Genomic DNA, 14,263 nt, shown 5'->3' with positions numbered 1-14,263 from the left:
CAGGCTCCTCTGTCCATGGAATTTTCCGAGGCAAGAATACTGGAGTGGGATACTCCAGTGGAATACATTTCCTTTTCCACAGGATCTTCCCAACCTAGTGATCAAACTTGGGTCTCTTGCATTGGCAGATGATGAATTTACCATCTGAGCCACTTGGGAAGCCCATTTACTTGTCATTGCAGTGTGTCTGCTCAGTTTATCTGGCTCTTTATGACTCCATGGACTGTAGTGCACCAGGCTTGTCTATATGTGAGTTTTCCCAGACAAGAATACTGGAGTGGGTTGCCATTTCTTTTTTTAGGGGATCTTCACTACCCAGGGATCAAACCTGGATCTTCTACAGATTTATTCCTTAATTGATGAGCTGATGGGGAAGCCGGATTTCTATTTTACTTGGTAGAAAAGGAGAACAGGGATGTTTTTAGGAAGATAAATTGGTAGCAGTCTCAGGGTGATAAGTGGGAACCCTGGAGAGGGAAGATCCAGTAGATAATCATTAGGTTTCTGGGATCTGAGCAGTGATTGATAAATTTTAATGATGACCTGATCTTGAAGGATTAGGCAGTTTAAGTAAATGGAGAGATAAGCCATATGTTTGCATTTTATATTTTAACATATCATAACAGATGGTAAAAGATAGCTCAGTTTATGAGGTTAGTTTAGAAAAAGTACAGTACCAGTGCAAATTTGATACCATTTTTTTCCATGTAAAATCATGAACAATTTTTTCCGGAAGTTTAGAGAAGTAAGATTACATAACCTGGTGAAAAGTATAATGAAACAGTTCTTGAAGACATCTTTCTCATTCCTTCTCCATCGGCTTTTACTTAGTAAGCTCACCAACTTTCGGCAGTTAACATGCCACCCCGGAACTTACATTTCTTTATCTGTGAGAAGGGAGACAAAATGTTTAGAACTGCCAAAGAAATTCTAAAATGCCATGTGTAGAAGGTAGCTCTGATTAGAAGCAGTCCTAATTTCTAGAAATTACACTTTCTGTTTGGAGTGGCCTGATTCGAAAGCTCTATTTCTTTCCTGTTACATGACTCAATTTAATGCAGGCTTTAAATTTTAATTTTAAAGTCAGTTTTAAAATCAGAAGTTGAGTAGTAACAGGACACGTATATTTTTAAATTTTTATTTTTTTAATTTGGTGCAGAGGAAGAGCTCTGCTGTGGTTGGTTGGTTTGTTTTTATGGCCATACCACAGGACTTGGAGGATCTCAATTCCCTGGCCAGAGATTGAGCCAAGGCCCAAGCAGTGAAAGCCTGAAATTTTTAACTGCTTGGCCACTAGGAAACTCCGTTTATTGCATATTTTTAAAACCATAGACACAACTGGAAGAATCTTTTACAAGCTACAGGTAAATATGTGATATTTTGGAATTTGAAAATTATTAAATTTCCCAGTCCTCAAGAATTTTATTTTATGATTCCCTGCAAACCACCACTTGTAAAATAATCAGGTATGTTCTCACAGACACCGAACATTAGATTTTTCAGTACCTGGCTTCACTGGTATCTCAGCTGGTAAAGAATCTGCCTGCAGTGCAGGAGAGCCCGGGGTTCGATTCCTGAGTTGAGAAGATTCATGGAGAAGGGATAGGCTACCTACTCCAGTATTATTGAGCTTCCCTGGTGGCTCAGATGGTAGAGTCTGCCTGTACTGTGGGAGACCTGGGTTTGATCCCTGTGTTGGGAAGATCCCCTGGAGAAGAGAACAGGTGCACACTTCAGTATTGTGGCCTTACTAATTCCATGGGCTCTAGTCGAAGAGTTGGACACAGTTGAGCAACTGTCACTCACACTTAGAATCATTTTTTTCAGTATGCCCAAAGAGGCCAGCTTCATCTGTAATTAAGGGTCTTAGTGGTTGGTTCTTCAAAGAATTACAAATTTATTCTGGATTTTCCTACCTTATTTGCTGAGATCTTCACCCTCTAATGCTATCTTAGTTTGAAACCCCCAAGCCACTTTAAGGGAAATAATCTTAATTAGGTCTGATATACCATAGTAGTTTGATACGTAGTCATGCAAAAATACTCAGGTTTGGAAAAAAAAAGGCTGTGTACACATCAGACCCAGAGTTAAGGACACCATACCTTTTTGTCCTCACAAGCTGTATTTATTAAATATTATCAAGACATTTTAGATAAACTCACAGTTCAGGGAAGGAGGAGTGGGTGTGTATGTGTATTTATTAATAATTGCCAAGAGTTCAACAAGCTGGGCTTTTTGAATCTTGGTATCATCATTAATTTCTTCATCTACCAACTTGTTCTCCCACAGTCATCAAGTACTTATCCCAGTCTTACCAGTCTCTGTTAAACTTGAGTCTTTGCCTCCTCTTGTGTATATGTGCTTGAAACCACAAGTCAGGACTTTTTTAAAAATTTTCTTGCTTTCTACATTTCTCACTACTGTCCAGCCCTCTGCCCCCAAACAATGCACCTACCTTACTGTTGCTGTTTACTTCCAGGACTCAAATAATGTGCATCCTCCAGTATAAAGAAATTTTCTTGATCTTTGTTTCTAGTCTCTCTTTCTATCCCAGATCCTGATGTAGCAGTTCACAGTCTTCTAATTCCAGAATCTCATTTTCTTTATTATCCACAGACTTTGAACATGCTGATACATTTTTTTATCAGATAGTAATCACTTTGATTTTGCAGTCCTTTTGGATTACTGCTCCTTTGTCCTCCTTTTTTAAACTAAACATTAAAGAAATTTACATCTTACATCAGATGCTTACACCTGCTTCAGTCTGACCCCCACAGCGTTCACTAAAACACTTTTCATCAAGAACATCAGTGATCTCTGAGTTACTGTAGGCCAATGTAGTTGTTCATTCTTATCTTTGTTTGGGTGTTGTGTTACTGTATGGGTTTATAGCAGGATTTACCCTTCCATAAGATTTCAGAATGCTGTTTCAAAGCAGTTTTATGAAGTAATTTCTTAGGGATGGTGATAGTGTTTATTTGTAGTAAGCAAGAAACTAAAGTGTCCATTTTTCATGAGTGTAATACCAAATTTATCTGAATATTCTACGTAAGAATATTCTTCACTTCTGTGTAAGAATTAGCTTAAACAGAGGTAATTTTCTGATCTTTTAAGGGAAATGATGGGTGATTTGCAAAAGTATTTTAAACATATCAAACTATAAATTCTTTATAAACCATTGTTAAGAATTTAAAGCATAAAAAATTACATAGTCAAAACCATCACCACAGCCTTAGGTGAATTGTACTTGAGTCATGAGCATATTTAACTGATCAGTTTTCAGAGAAGCCATCTTGGGTTAAATATACTGATTATTGGCTTTTCCTGAAAGTCACCTTAAATATCAGAGAAAATATTCTTAAAATAATGAAAGTTGAAGAATGTTAGTTGGGAGTCACATGGGTCAAGTTTTGTATTCTGGCTTAGGGCCAGAATACAGGTGGTGCCAGTAGTAAAGAATGCTCCTGCCAGTGCAGGAGACATGAGGATTGGGTTCAGTCCCTGGGTCAGGAAGATCCCCTGAAGGAGGACCTGGCGACCCACTCCAGTATTCTTGCCTGGAGAATCCCATGGACAGAGAAACCTGATGGGATACATACAGCCCAGGGGTTTGAAAGGAGTTGGACATGACAGCACACATTGCATAGGACCTGGAATGTCAGGTCCATGAATCAAGGCAAATTGGAAGTGGTCAAACAGGAGATGGCAAGAATGAAGGTCGACATTCTAGGAATCAGCGAACTAAAATGTACTGGAATGGGTGAATTTAACTCAGATGACCATTATATCTACTACTGCGGGCAGGAATCCGTCAGAAAAAATGGAGTAGCCATCATGGTCAACAAGAGTCCGAAATGCAGTACTTGGATGCAGTCTCAAAAATGACAGAAGGATCACTGTTCGTTTCCAAACCATTCAGTATCACAGTTATCCAAGTCTATGCCCCAACCAGTAACGCTGAAGAAGCAGAAGTTGAACGGTTCTATGAAGACCTACACGACCTTTTAGAACTAACACCCAAAAAAGATGTCCTTTTCGTTGTAGGGGACTGGAATGCGAAAGTAGGAAGTCAGGAAACACCTGGAGTAATAGGCAAATTTGACCTTGGAATGCGGAAAGGAGGAGGGCAAACACTAATAGAGTTTTGCCAAGAAAATGCACTGGTCATAGCAAACACCCTCTTCCAACAACACAAGAGAAGACTCTACACATGGACATCACCAAATGGTCAACACTGAAATCAAATTGATTATATTCTTTGCAGTCAAAGATGGAGAAGCTCTATACAGTCAACAAAAGCAAGACCAGGAGCTGACTGTGGGTGGCTCAGATCATGAACTCCTAATTACCAAATTCAGACTTAAATTGAAGAAAGTAGGGAAAACCGCTAGACCGTTCAGGTATGACCTAAATCAAATCCCTTATGATTATACAGTGGAAGTGAGAAATAGATCTAAGGGTCTAGATCTGATAGATAGAATGCCTGGTGAACTATGGAATTCCATGACATTGTACAGGAGACAGGAATCAAGACCATCCCCATGGAAAAGAAATGCAAAATGGCTGTCTAGGGAGGCCTTAGAAATAGCTTTGAAAAGGGGAGAGGCGAAAAGCGAAGGAGAAGAGGAAAGATAGAATAGCAAGAAGAGATAAGAAAGCCTTCTTTAGCAATCAATGCAAAGAAATAGAGGAAAAGAATAGAATGGGAAAGACTAGACATCTCTTCAAGAAAATTAGAGATACCAGGGGAATATTTTATGCAAAGATGGGCTCGATAAAGGACAGAAATGGTATGGACCTAACAGAAACAGAAGATATTAAGACAAGGTGGCAGGAATACACAGAAAACTGTATAATAAAGATCTTCACGAGCCAGGTAATCATGATGGTGTGATCACTCATCGAGAGCCAGACATCCTGGAATGTGAAGTCAAGTGGGCCTTAGAAAGCATCACTATGAGCAGTTAGTGGAGGTGATGGAATTCCAATGGAGCTATTTCAAATCCTGAAAGATGATGCTGTGAAAGTGGTGCACTCAATATGCCAGCAAATTTGGAACACTCAGCAGTGGCCACAGGACTGGAAAAGGTCAGTTTTCAACCCAATCCCAAAGAAAGGCAATGCCAAAGAATGCTCAAATTACCGCACAGTTGCACATATCTCACACGCTAGTAAAGTAATGCTCAACATTCTTCAAGCCAGGCTTCAGCAATACGTGAACCGTGAACTTCCAGATGTTCAAGCTGGTTTTAGAAAAGGCAGAGAAACCAGAGATCAAATTGTCAACATCTGCTGGATCATGGAAAAGGCAAGAGAGTTCCAGAAAAACTTCTATTTCTGCTTTATGCCAAAGCCTTTGACTGTGTGGATCACAATAAACTGGAAAATTTTGAAAGAGATGGGAATACCAGATCATCTGACCTGCCTCTTGAGAAATCTGTATGCAGGTTAGGAAGCAACAGTTAGAACTGGACATGGAACAACAGACTGGTTCCAAATAGGAAAAGGAGTACGTCAAGGGTGTATATTGTCACCCTGCTTATTTAACTTATATGCAGAGTACATCATGAGAAATGCTGGGCTGGAAGAAACACAAGCTGGAATCAAGATTGCCGGGAGAAATATCAATAACTTCTAATATGCTGATGACACCACCCTTATGGCAGAAAGTGAAGAGGAACTTAAAAGCCTCTTGATGAACATGAAAGAAGAGAGTGAAAAAGTTGGCTTAAAGCTCAACACTCAGAAAACAAAGATCATGGCATCTGGTCCCATTACTTTGTGGGAAATAGATGGGGAAACAGTGGAAACAGTGTCAGACTTTATTTTGGGTGGCTCCAAAATCACTGCAGATGGTGATTGCAGCCATGAAATTAAAAGACGTTTACTCCTTGGAAGAAAAGTTATGACAACCTAGATAGCATATTCAAAAGCAAAGACATCGCCAACAAAGGTCTGTTTAGTCAAGGGTGTGGTTTTTCCTGTGGTCATGTGTGGATGTGAGAGTTGGACTGTGAAGAAGGCTGAGGGTTGAAGAACTGATGTTTTTGAACTGTGGTGTTGGAGAAGACTCTTGAGAGTCCCTTGGACTGCAAGGAGATCCAACCAGTCCATTCTGAAGGAGATCAGCCCTGGGATTTCTTTGGAAGGAATGATGCTAAAGCTGAAACTCCAGTACTTTGGCCACCTCATGCGAAGAACTGACTCATTGGAAAAGACTTAGATGCTGGGAGGGATTGGGGGCAGGAGGAGAAGGGAACGACAGAGGATGAGATGGCTGGATGGCATCACTGACTTGATGGTCATGAGTCTGAGTGAAGTCTGGGAGTTGGTGATGGACAGGAAGGCCTGATTGCTGTGATTCATGGGGTCACAAAGAGTTGGACACAATTGAGCAACTGAGCTGAACTGAGCACACATGCTTTATTTAAATCATTAGCTGTGTGACCTCAGAAAAGTCATCCGACTTGCACAAACATCTTTCCTCTCCTTTAAAATTTTAAAAATACTTTAAAATCTCCCGGCTAAATATTCAGTGATTGGATAGATAATCACTTAATAAATGTTAGGTATGCTATTAGCATTATCACGTTCTTTTTCTATGCTTTGGTTCTGTTTCTCTCTGCAGTTGTATGAGATAGATGAGTTAGTGGCCAAAGCAGAGAGAAGACTCCTTTAGTCTTTGCTTAATGCACATGTTGATGATGAATTGAATTTTACTGGCTTGGTTTTTATCAGTCTTTGCCAGAGTTTCTTTTGTGCCACAGATAGCAATGCATGAAAGATTACATGATTTGGGAATTATATTTTTCATATTAATTTTATCCAGAATGTTTCTTTGAGAGATTTTTAAGTTCTCAAACCTTAAGCATAATGCTGCCACATATTTTTTCTTCTGTTATAAAGTCCAAAATAGGATGTATTTGTTCTTTGTATTCAAGTCTCTAATATTGGAAACCATGTGAGTGTCAGTTTATAGGAAAGAGTTGTTTCTCTTTTTTGCAAAACACCTAACCTTCTTTAGGGTTTATAGGAGTATGTTGAATTATGGATTTACTGCATTCTCAAGCAGTGACCCAGACTTACCACTTTCTACAAAACTCAAGTATGTGTGTTTGTATGTATTATATGCATGTGCATACCATGTCTGTGAGTATATAGTTCTACTTGAAACAGTTTGATGTTTATCCTGACCAATGCAGTGTGCTTTTTTGAAAAACATATTCGGAATTTTAAAAAATACATATAATTCTAATACAAACTGATAAAACCAGACCATACTCAGGAGTAGTAAACATGAGGTAACACCAATAAAAATCTTTATATTAAGGCTATTACTTGCTGATTTTTCTAATAGGACATTTTCCACAAGATCTTTGAGATTATAAAATGCTTTTAACCTTACTGATATGTGTATCTAAAGGTAAAATATATTATTTCATTACTTGTGTTGGTTTCCTAAATTGCCAGCATTTTACTTTTAAGTATTTTACCTTAATAGCTTGCAGAATTTTCAGAATTTTAGGAAACTTTCAAGATTTATTCATTGAATCATCTACTTTCTAGGTAGAATCATTGAGTTTTACATGAATCAATTTAGAGATTATATTTGGAAAAAGAGAATTTTTGAAAATGGTAATATTTAAGTTTCTGCTGTTAGTAAGTTATGTCTTTTCCTGCCTTTTTAGTGGATGATGATGGCAAAATTGAACAGGACTGTTCTGCTGGTATGACCATAGACAGAGAGTCGGAAATTGATCCTTGTAAGGTGGATGGCACTTGCCCTGAAGTCATCAAGGTGTATATTTTTAAAGCTGACCCTGGAGAGGATGACTTAGGTAAGGAGAAACCTTGAGCACATTATGTGTGCTTTGTGCTCACTTGTGTCCAGCTCTCTGTCCAGGGGATTTCTAGGCAAGAATACTGGCGTGGGTTGCCATTTCTTTCCCCAGGGTGTCTTCCCAACCCAGGGATCAAACCTGCATCTCCTGCCTCTCCTGCAGTGGGAGAGAGATTCTTTTCCCCTGCTAAACATGGGGAGATTCCCATCAAACACTTTAACCTAATTAATTTAGGGTGTTTTAGGCTGAAAATACTTGTAATTGTTTCTGAAGATAACTTTTAAAACAGGTTTTTATTGTATTAATATACAAAAGTATTGAAAGAGCTAATTACTTATTAAGATGAAACAGGAGGAAATGAACTTTTCACATAAATACTTGGAATTGTCATCTTCCCTGATAGGTGGGACTGTTGACATTGTGGAGAGTGAGCCTGAGAATGATCATGGAGTTGAACTCCTTGATCAGAGTAACAGTATTCGTATGCCAAGGGAAAAGATGGTTTATATGACTGTCAGTGACTCTCAACAAGAAGATGAAGATTTAAGTAAGTAGGTGGCCTTTTTGTGGGAGAGCATTTTATGTTTCTATATGCTTTAAATTTTTAAAACTGTACCACTATTTGAAGGAAGAAAAGTAGTACTATGGCAAACATTATTGTACTGTCATAGTACAAAGAAAATATCATTGATTCTTGATGTTTACTCAAGATATCATTTTATAAACAAATTATGGTGAAAACCAAGAAAATAATTCATTGAATAAATGTTTATAGTGTATTTACTATGTGAAAGTAATATTCTAAGTATGTAACACTTGAACTTTCTGCTTATTAACAGAATTCAAATAAAAATATTTTTCCTATCTCATCTGTAAACTTGGTCACAAAAGTGGTTCTGTTAATTTTGTATTCAGATGTTGCTGAAATTGCAGATGAAGTTTATATGGAAGTGATTGTAGGAGAGGAAGATGCTGCTGTTGCTGCAGCAGCTGCTACCACTGTTCATGAACAGGAAATGGATGACAGTGAAATCAAAACCTTCATGCCAATAGCATGGGCAGCAGCTTATGGTAAGTCACATTGCGACTTTAGGATTGTATGGTTCTTGAACATGATTTCAGAATAAAAAAATAGGTTTCATTGTCATAGGTTTCAGAAATATGAATATCAGTGAACTGATTTAAGTAAAAACTGAGAAAAATGATAGTCTATCATTTGTCTTTAACTTTAATAGGAACTTACTTTATGCTTATGTTTTCTAAGAAGTATGAAGACTTCCAGAGGGCATCCCAGGTGGCTCAGTGGTAAAGAATCCATCTGCCAGTGAAGGAGACCTGGGTTTGATCCTTTGGTTGGGAAGATACCCTGGAGGAGGGCATGGCTTCCCACTCCAGTATTCTTGTCTGGGAAATACCATGGACAGAGGAGCCTGGTGGGCTACAGTCTGTGGGGTCTCAAAGAGTCAGACATGGCTGAGCATACATGCACGTAGATTTTCAGACCCATATTTTTCATCTTTAGTATGTAATTTGTTTGAATGAGAATGAAAGTTAATGGGGGAAAATGATGCTATATTTGGAAGCTAGGCATTTTCTTTCATCTTAAACAAATATGCCCAATGTTTATACCTAGATAGGGAATTTCTCTCATTCATGAGTATCATGGCTTTACATTGTTGTCATTAATAAAGAGTCCCTAATTCTTTATCATTTATAATACTGTATAATTTTGTTTTTTAATGCACATTGTTAGGTAATAATTCTGATGGAATTGAAAATCGGAATGGCACTGCAAGTGCTCTCTTGCACATAGATGAGTCTGCTGGACTTGGCAGACTGGCTAAACAAAAGCCAAAGAAAAGGAGAAGACCTGATTCCAGGCAGTACCAAACAGGTGAGGGCACATGAGTTCCACAGCACAGCATGCTTTGCGAGCTCTCAGAAGAAATTCCAGTATATATTCCGTAAAGGTGTTGTGATGGCATTTTAGGTGCTAGAATACATGCACTGAATTTGAAAATACAGTTTTTAAGAATTAAGTGATATTCATGAATGATTTCCTTTCATAAAAATAAACAGTTTTGAATCAGAATGTAATTCAGGAAAAACATTGCAAACTATCAGGTTACTTTATTGGAAATGCAAGTAAATCACTAAAATGTTATGTTGGTTAACTTTAAATGAAAAAATTTAAAGTTGTTTTGTGTCAGCATGAAGCAGGCACAGTCACAGAGTAGCAGGACAAATACTACAGCTGTTAATTGAATATATTTCTTTCCTGTATTGCTTGTCTAGTGATTTGCACATTAGAATTTTTTATGGCTCTGATTGTAGCTTACTGTCAATATAAATTTGACAGTTGACAAAACCAAAATGGTTGAGGTTTATGAATGTTTTCCCCAGATATCTAAGCAAGTATGGCTTTCAATTTTTCCTGCTTCATGTATTTTAATCGGGTTTTTATTATATTTTAATTAATACAGTCATTTTGAGTTTTCTGGACCAAATTCACTTTATTACTATGCTAACTATGTTTTTTGTTGAAAAGTGTAATATATAAGAAAGAGTGCTTGTAAATGTGTTCAGAACTCACTTTATATGCTTGAAGAGATGACAACTGATCTTCATTTGATCACTCATGCTCCTTTCTTCTCGTTTCTTAGCAATAATTATTGGTCCTGATGGACATCCCTTGACTGTCTATCCTTGTATGATTTGTGGGAAAAAATTTAAGTCGAGAGGTTTTTTGAAAAGGCACATGAAAAACCATCCTGAACACCTTACCAAAAAGAAGTACCGCTGTACTGATTGTGATTACACTACCAATAAGAAGATAAGTTTACACAATCACCTGGAGAGCCACAAGCTTACCAGCAAGGCAGAGAAGGCCATCGAATGTGATGAATGTGGGAAGCATTTCTCCCATGCTGGGGCTTTGTTCACTCACAAAATGGTGCATAAGGAAAAAGGAGCCAGCAAAATGCATAAATGTAAATTCTGTGAGTATGAGACAGCTGAACAAGGGTTATTAAATCGCCACCTTTTGGCAGTCCACAGCAAGAACTTTCCTCATATATGTGTAGAGTGTGGTAAAGGTTTTCGTCACCCATCAGAGCTTAGAAAGCACATGCGAATCCATACTGGAGAGAAACCGTACCAATGCCAGTACTGCGAATATAGGTCTGCAGACTCTTCTAATTTGAAAACGCATGTGAAAACTAAGCATAGTAAAGAAATGTCTTTCAAGTGTGACATTTGTCTTCTGACTTTCTCAGATACCAAAGAGGTTCAGCAACATGCTCTTATCCACCAAGAAAGCAAAACACACCAGTGCTTGCATTGTGACCACAAGAGTTCAAACTCTAGCGATTTGAAACGTCACATAATTTCAGTTCACACAAAGGACTACCCTCATAAGTGTGACATGTGTGATAAAGGCTTTCACAGGCCATCAGAACTCAAGAAGCATGTGGCTGCCCACAAGGGTAAAAAAATGCACCAGTGTAGACATTGTGACTTTAAGATTGCAGATCCGTTTGTTCTAAGTCGCCATATTCTCTCAATTCACACGAAAGATCTTCCATTTAGGTGTAAGAGATGTAAAAAGGGATTTAGGCAACAGAATGAGCTTAAAAAGCATATGAAGACACACAGTGGCAGAAAAGTATATCAGTGTGAGTACTGTGAATATAGCACTACAGATGCCTCAGGCTTTAAACGGCATGTTATTTCCATTCATACGAAAGACTATCCTCATCGTTGTGAGTACTGCAAGAAAGGGTTCCGAAGACCTTCAGAAAAGAACCAGCACATAACGCGACATCATAAAGAAGTTGGCCTGCCCTAACAGCAATACTTCTACAGTCTTTGTAGAGACATTGGCCTTGAAAGCAGAAATTTCATGTTAAAGCTAGTCAGTCTTGTTCACATACAGTACTGTATATTGATTTATACTGTGTACAGATAGGATTATTTCTTCTTAACTTTTCATTTTACTGTGTAGAGTGCCCTACATCAGTACATTCTACTGGTGTAGAGTGTTCTGCATCCTCTTCAGTTTAAATGAGGAAGAGTAGCAACCAAAATTTTGTTTTTAATAATCTCTTGAGTCTATATTGAATTTTTCAGTCCTAAAAGTTTTACTCTTTTTTATTCACCTGTATGGTACTCTTCTAAGACCATGTAAAGATTTAAAAAAAACATAGTATTGGTGACTCTAAAAGTAGTCATTCTCTCATTTTCCCCATACAAATTTTAGCATTAAACAGAAACATCTGCTAATTTCAATGAGAGATTTTACTGTCAGGTCTAAATTACAGCACGAAAGTCATTTCCTTGTCTGGCTTAACATTTTCAGGCCACATGACCATGAAACTTCCCAGTTGAAACTCTACATTTGCTGAATATAGAATATTGGCTAGGATTGTGTTTAATTTTTAACCTGTTTAACAGAAAAAGTGTGCTACGTTTTACCCTCTTTGTAGTGTTGTGGGTTTTTTTTTTGCCAGCATGGCATGCTTTTAGAAAGTCATATTGAAAGGTTTTGTTTTTCCTGTTTTTTTATTCTTTTGTCTATACTCCTTTGTTTTGGAATAGTTGTGTTCTGCAGATGATACTTTGAACTAAGTTGAAATTTTTTTAGAGATGTATGTGTCTCATAGATTGCACAACTACATGTGTAAGGTACCCCCAAATTTTATGTGTACCTTTTTGTTGCTTGCTTTATGTATGTCCGCACCCAATCCCAAATTTTAAGTCTATAATGGGGAGAATTAAAGGTACTATAACCTGGAAGATTCAGGGTATATCAAAGAGTGTTTTCCCTAGCTTGTAATTCAGAGGTTAAAATTTAGCGGAAAAATTGGTGTAGGGGGAATGACACTAGTTATTGTAAAAAGTTACAATAACCATCTTTGGTAATTGGAAAAGGAAAGTAATGTCTAGATAGAATGCTTATTTAACAGCTTCATCTTTTATACATTAAAAAATTTCTGAAAAGCTAATGGAGTATCAAGTATCAAGACATTTGTCTCTCAGTTCTGACTGAGAAGCTTTTAAAAAAAACTGTCATCTCAGTGAATAAGAAGGTAGAATAACAAAAGAGTAGCTCTATATACTGAAGATTACTGCAAAATAACTTGACAAGTGTTGACATTTTAACATATAAAATGAATTCAAACAGTTAATTACAATTTGGTTATGTTAATACAAATTTTATACCACAGTTAAACTCTTCTTAGTGTTTTAGTGCTCAAATTAGCTACTGGCATATATACACTAGCACATTGGGGGAGATTAGAAATTTTTTTTTTCTTGGGATAAGTACCTTACAACTTCATCATACGGTGCTTTCTTCTACGCCTGTAAAAGTTTCACCTTCTGCCTTTCTGTGTGCCATTAATATTCATGTTCAAAAGTTATATTAATAGGGTTAGAAATCAAATTGTTTGGGTTTATTGACAGCCACTCAAGGCTAAGTTAATTTATTCTCATTCTAAATCAAGTGCTTTAGGTACATAGGAATTTAAACTTAATGCCAGCCACAGTCACAGGATGGATTTTGGAACCTCTGCCTTCTTGGCCTCCATGTATGTCCCCACCTGTTTTAGTATCCACATGTTTTAGTATCCATCTGTTGTCCTGTTCTGGAAAATTGTTTCTGTGTGTAAGAATCTTTTAAATCTCCCTTGAATTTGTTAATCCCTTAAGTAACAGAAAATGTTTAATGAAAGTTTACATTTATGAATTTTAGAACATTCTGTAAAATTAATACAGATAAATAGCTATTTATATTTTCAAGAATACACTGAAAGATAAAGAACACAGAACTTTACATATTTCTCATATATTCTGGAGTCACAGTTGTTTTAAAGCACATTGAAACCTTCAAAAGGTATTTAAGGATTTGGTCAAGTAAATATGGTAAAATATTTCTCTTCATAAAGAAAAAATTAAATTGTACTTACTGTTATGTGCTGATATTAGTTGAAGTTGTCTTAAAACAACTGATAGCAAAGCTAAAAAAAAGTATGTTTCAGTGTAATGTTTTAAAGAGGTACCAGTTTTTAGAAAACGTAAGTTATTTGTTGAAATAACTTGTTAAATATTGTATGTTCCTTCCTCTGTACATTGTAAAATACTTAATAAGAAATTCATACAGAGAAATGTGACACTATTATAAATGTGTACGTAAGAGTAACATGAAAAAATAAAAATCAGACTTATTTTCCTGATATCAGTGTTTAGTCTGTGACCAGTACAAAGTAATACTTCTTTAAGGGGGGAAAAATACAATTTTGTTAAATCTAATAAACATAAAACAGTGGACTGTTTTTTCTGGATTTTTAAATTCTCTGTGTAGCAGTGGAATGTGTTCAAAATACTTAGTTGCCCTTCCTTTTTTGACTTGGTTAGAAATGTTT

General features: G+C 36.9%; 1 protein-coding gene across 3 annotated transcripts in view; it reads left to right on the top strand.

Annotated features, from left to right (window-relative positions):
* The window catches only part of LOC108634720 (zinc finger Y-chromosomal protein), a 77,329-nt gene extending 64,050 nt beyond the window's left edge, over positions 1–13,279 (top strand). For 2 of the 3 annotated variants that reach the window (XM_018044893.1, XM_018044895.1), the window contains 5 exons: positions 7,689–7,838; positions 8,245–8,388; positions 8,757–8,912; positions 9,595–9,735; positions 10,505–11,838. In XM_018044893.1, coding sequence (XP_017900382.1) covers positions 7,689–7,838; positions 8,245–8,388; positions 8,757–8,912; positions 9,595–9,735; positions 10,505–11,688 — 1,775 coding nt within the window. In that variant the 3' untranslated portion in view covers positions 11,689–11,838. Of the gene's footprint in view, positions 1–7,688; positions 7,839–8,244; positions 8,389–8,756; positions 8,913–9,594; positions 9,736–10,504 lie in introns of all 3 variants that reach the window. The other variant, XM_018044894.1, reaches the window with a different exon arrangement.
* The last annotated feature ends 984 nt before the right edge of the window (positions 13,280–14,263 follow it).

Source organism: Capra hircus, unplaced genomic scaffold (assembly GCF_001704415.2).
Source record: "Capra hircus breed San Clemente unplaced genomic scaffold, ASM170441v1, whole genome shotgun sequence".
Taxonomy (NCBI): Eukaryota; Metazoa; Chordata; class Mammalia; order Artiodactyla; family Bovidae; genus Capra; species Capra hircus.
The sequence above is the reverse complement of the archived record's forward strand: the minus strand, read 5'-3'. Positions and strand labels throughout refer to the sequence as shown.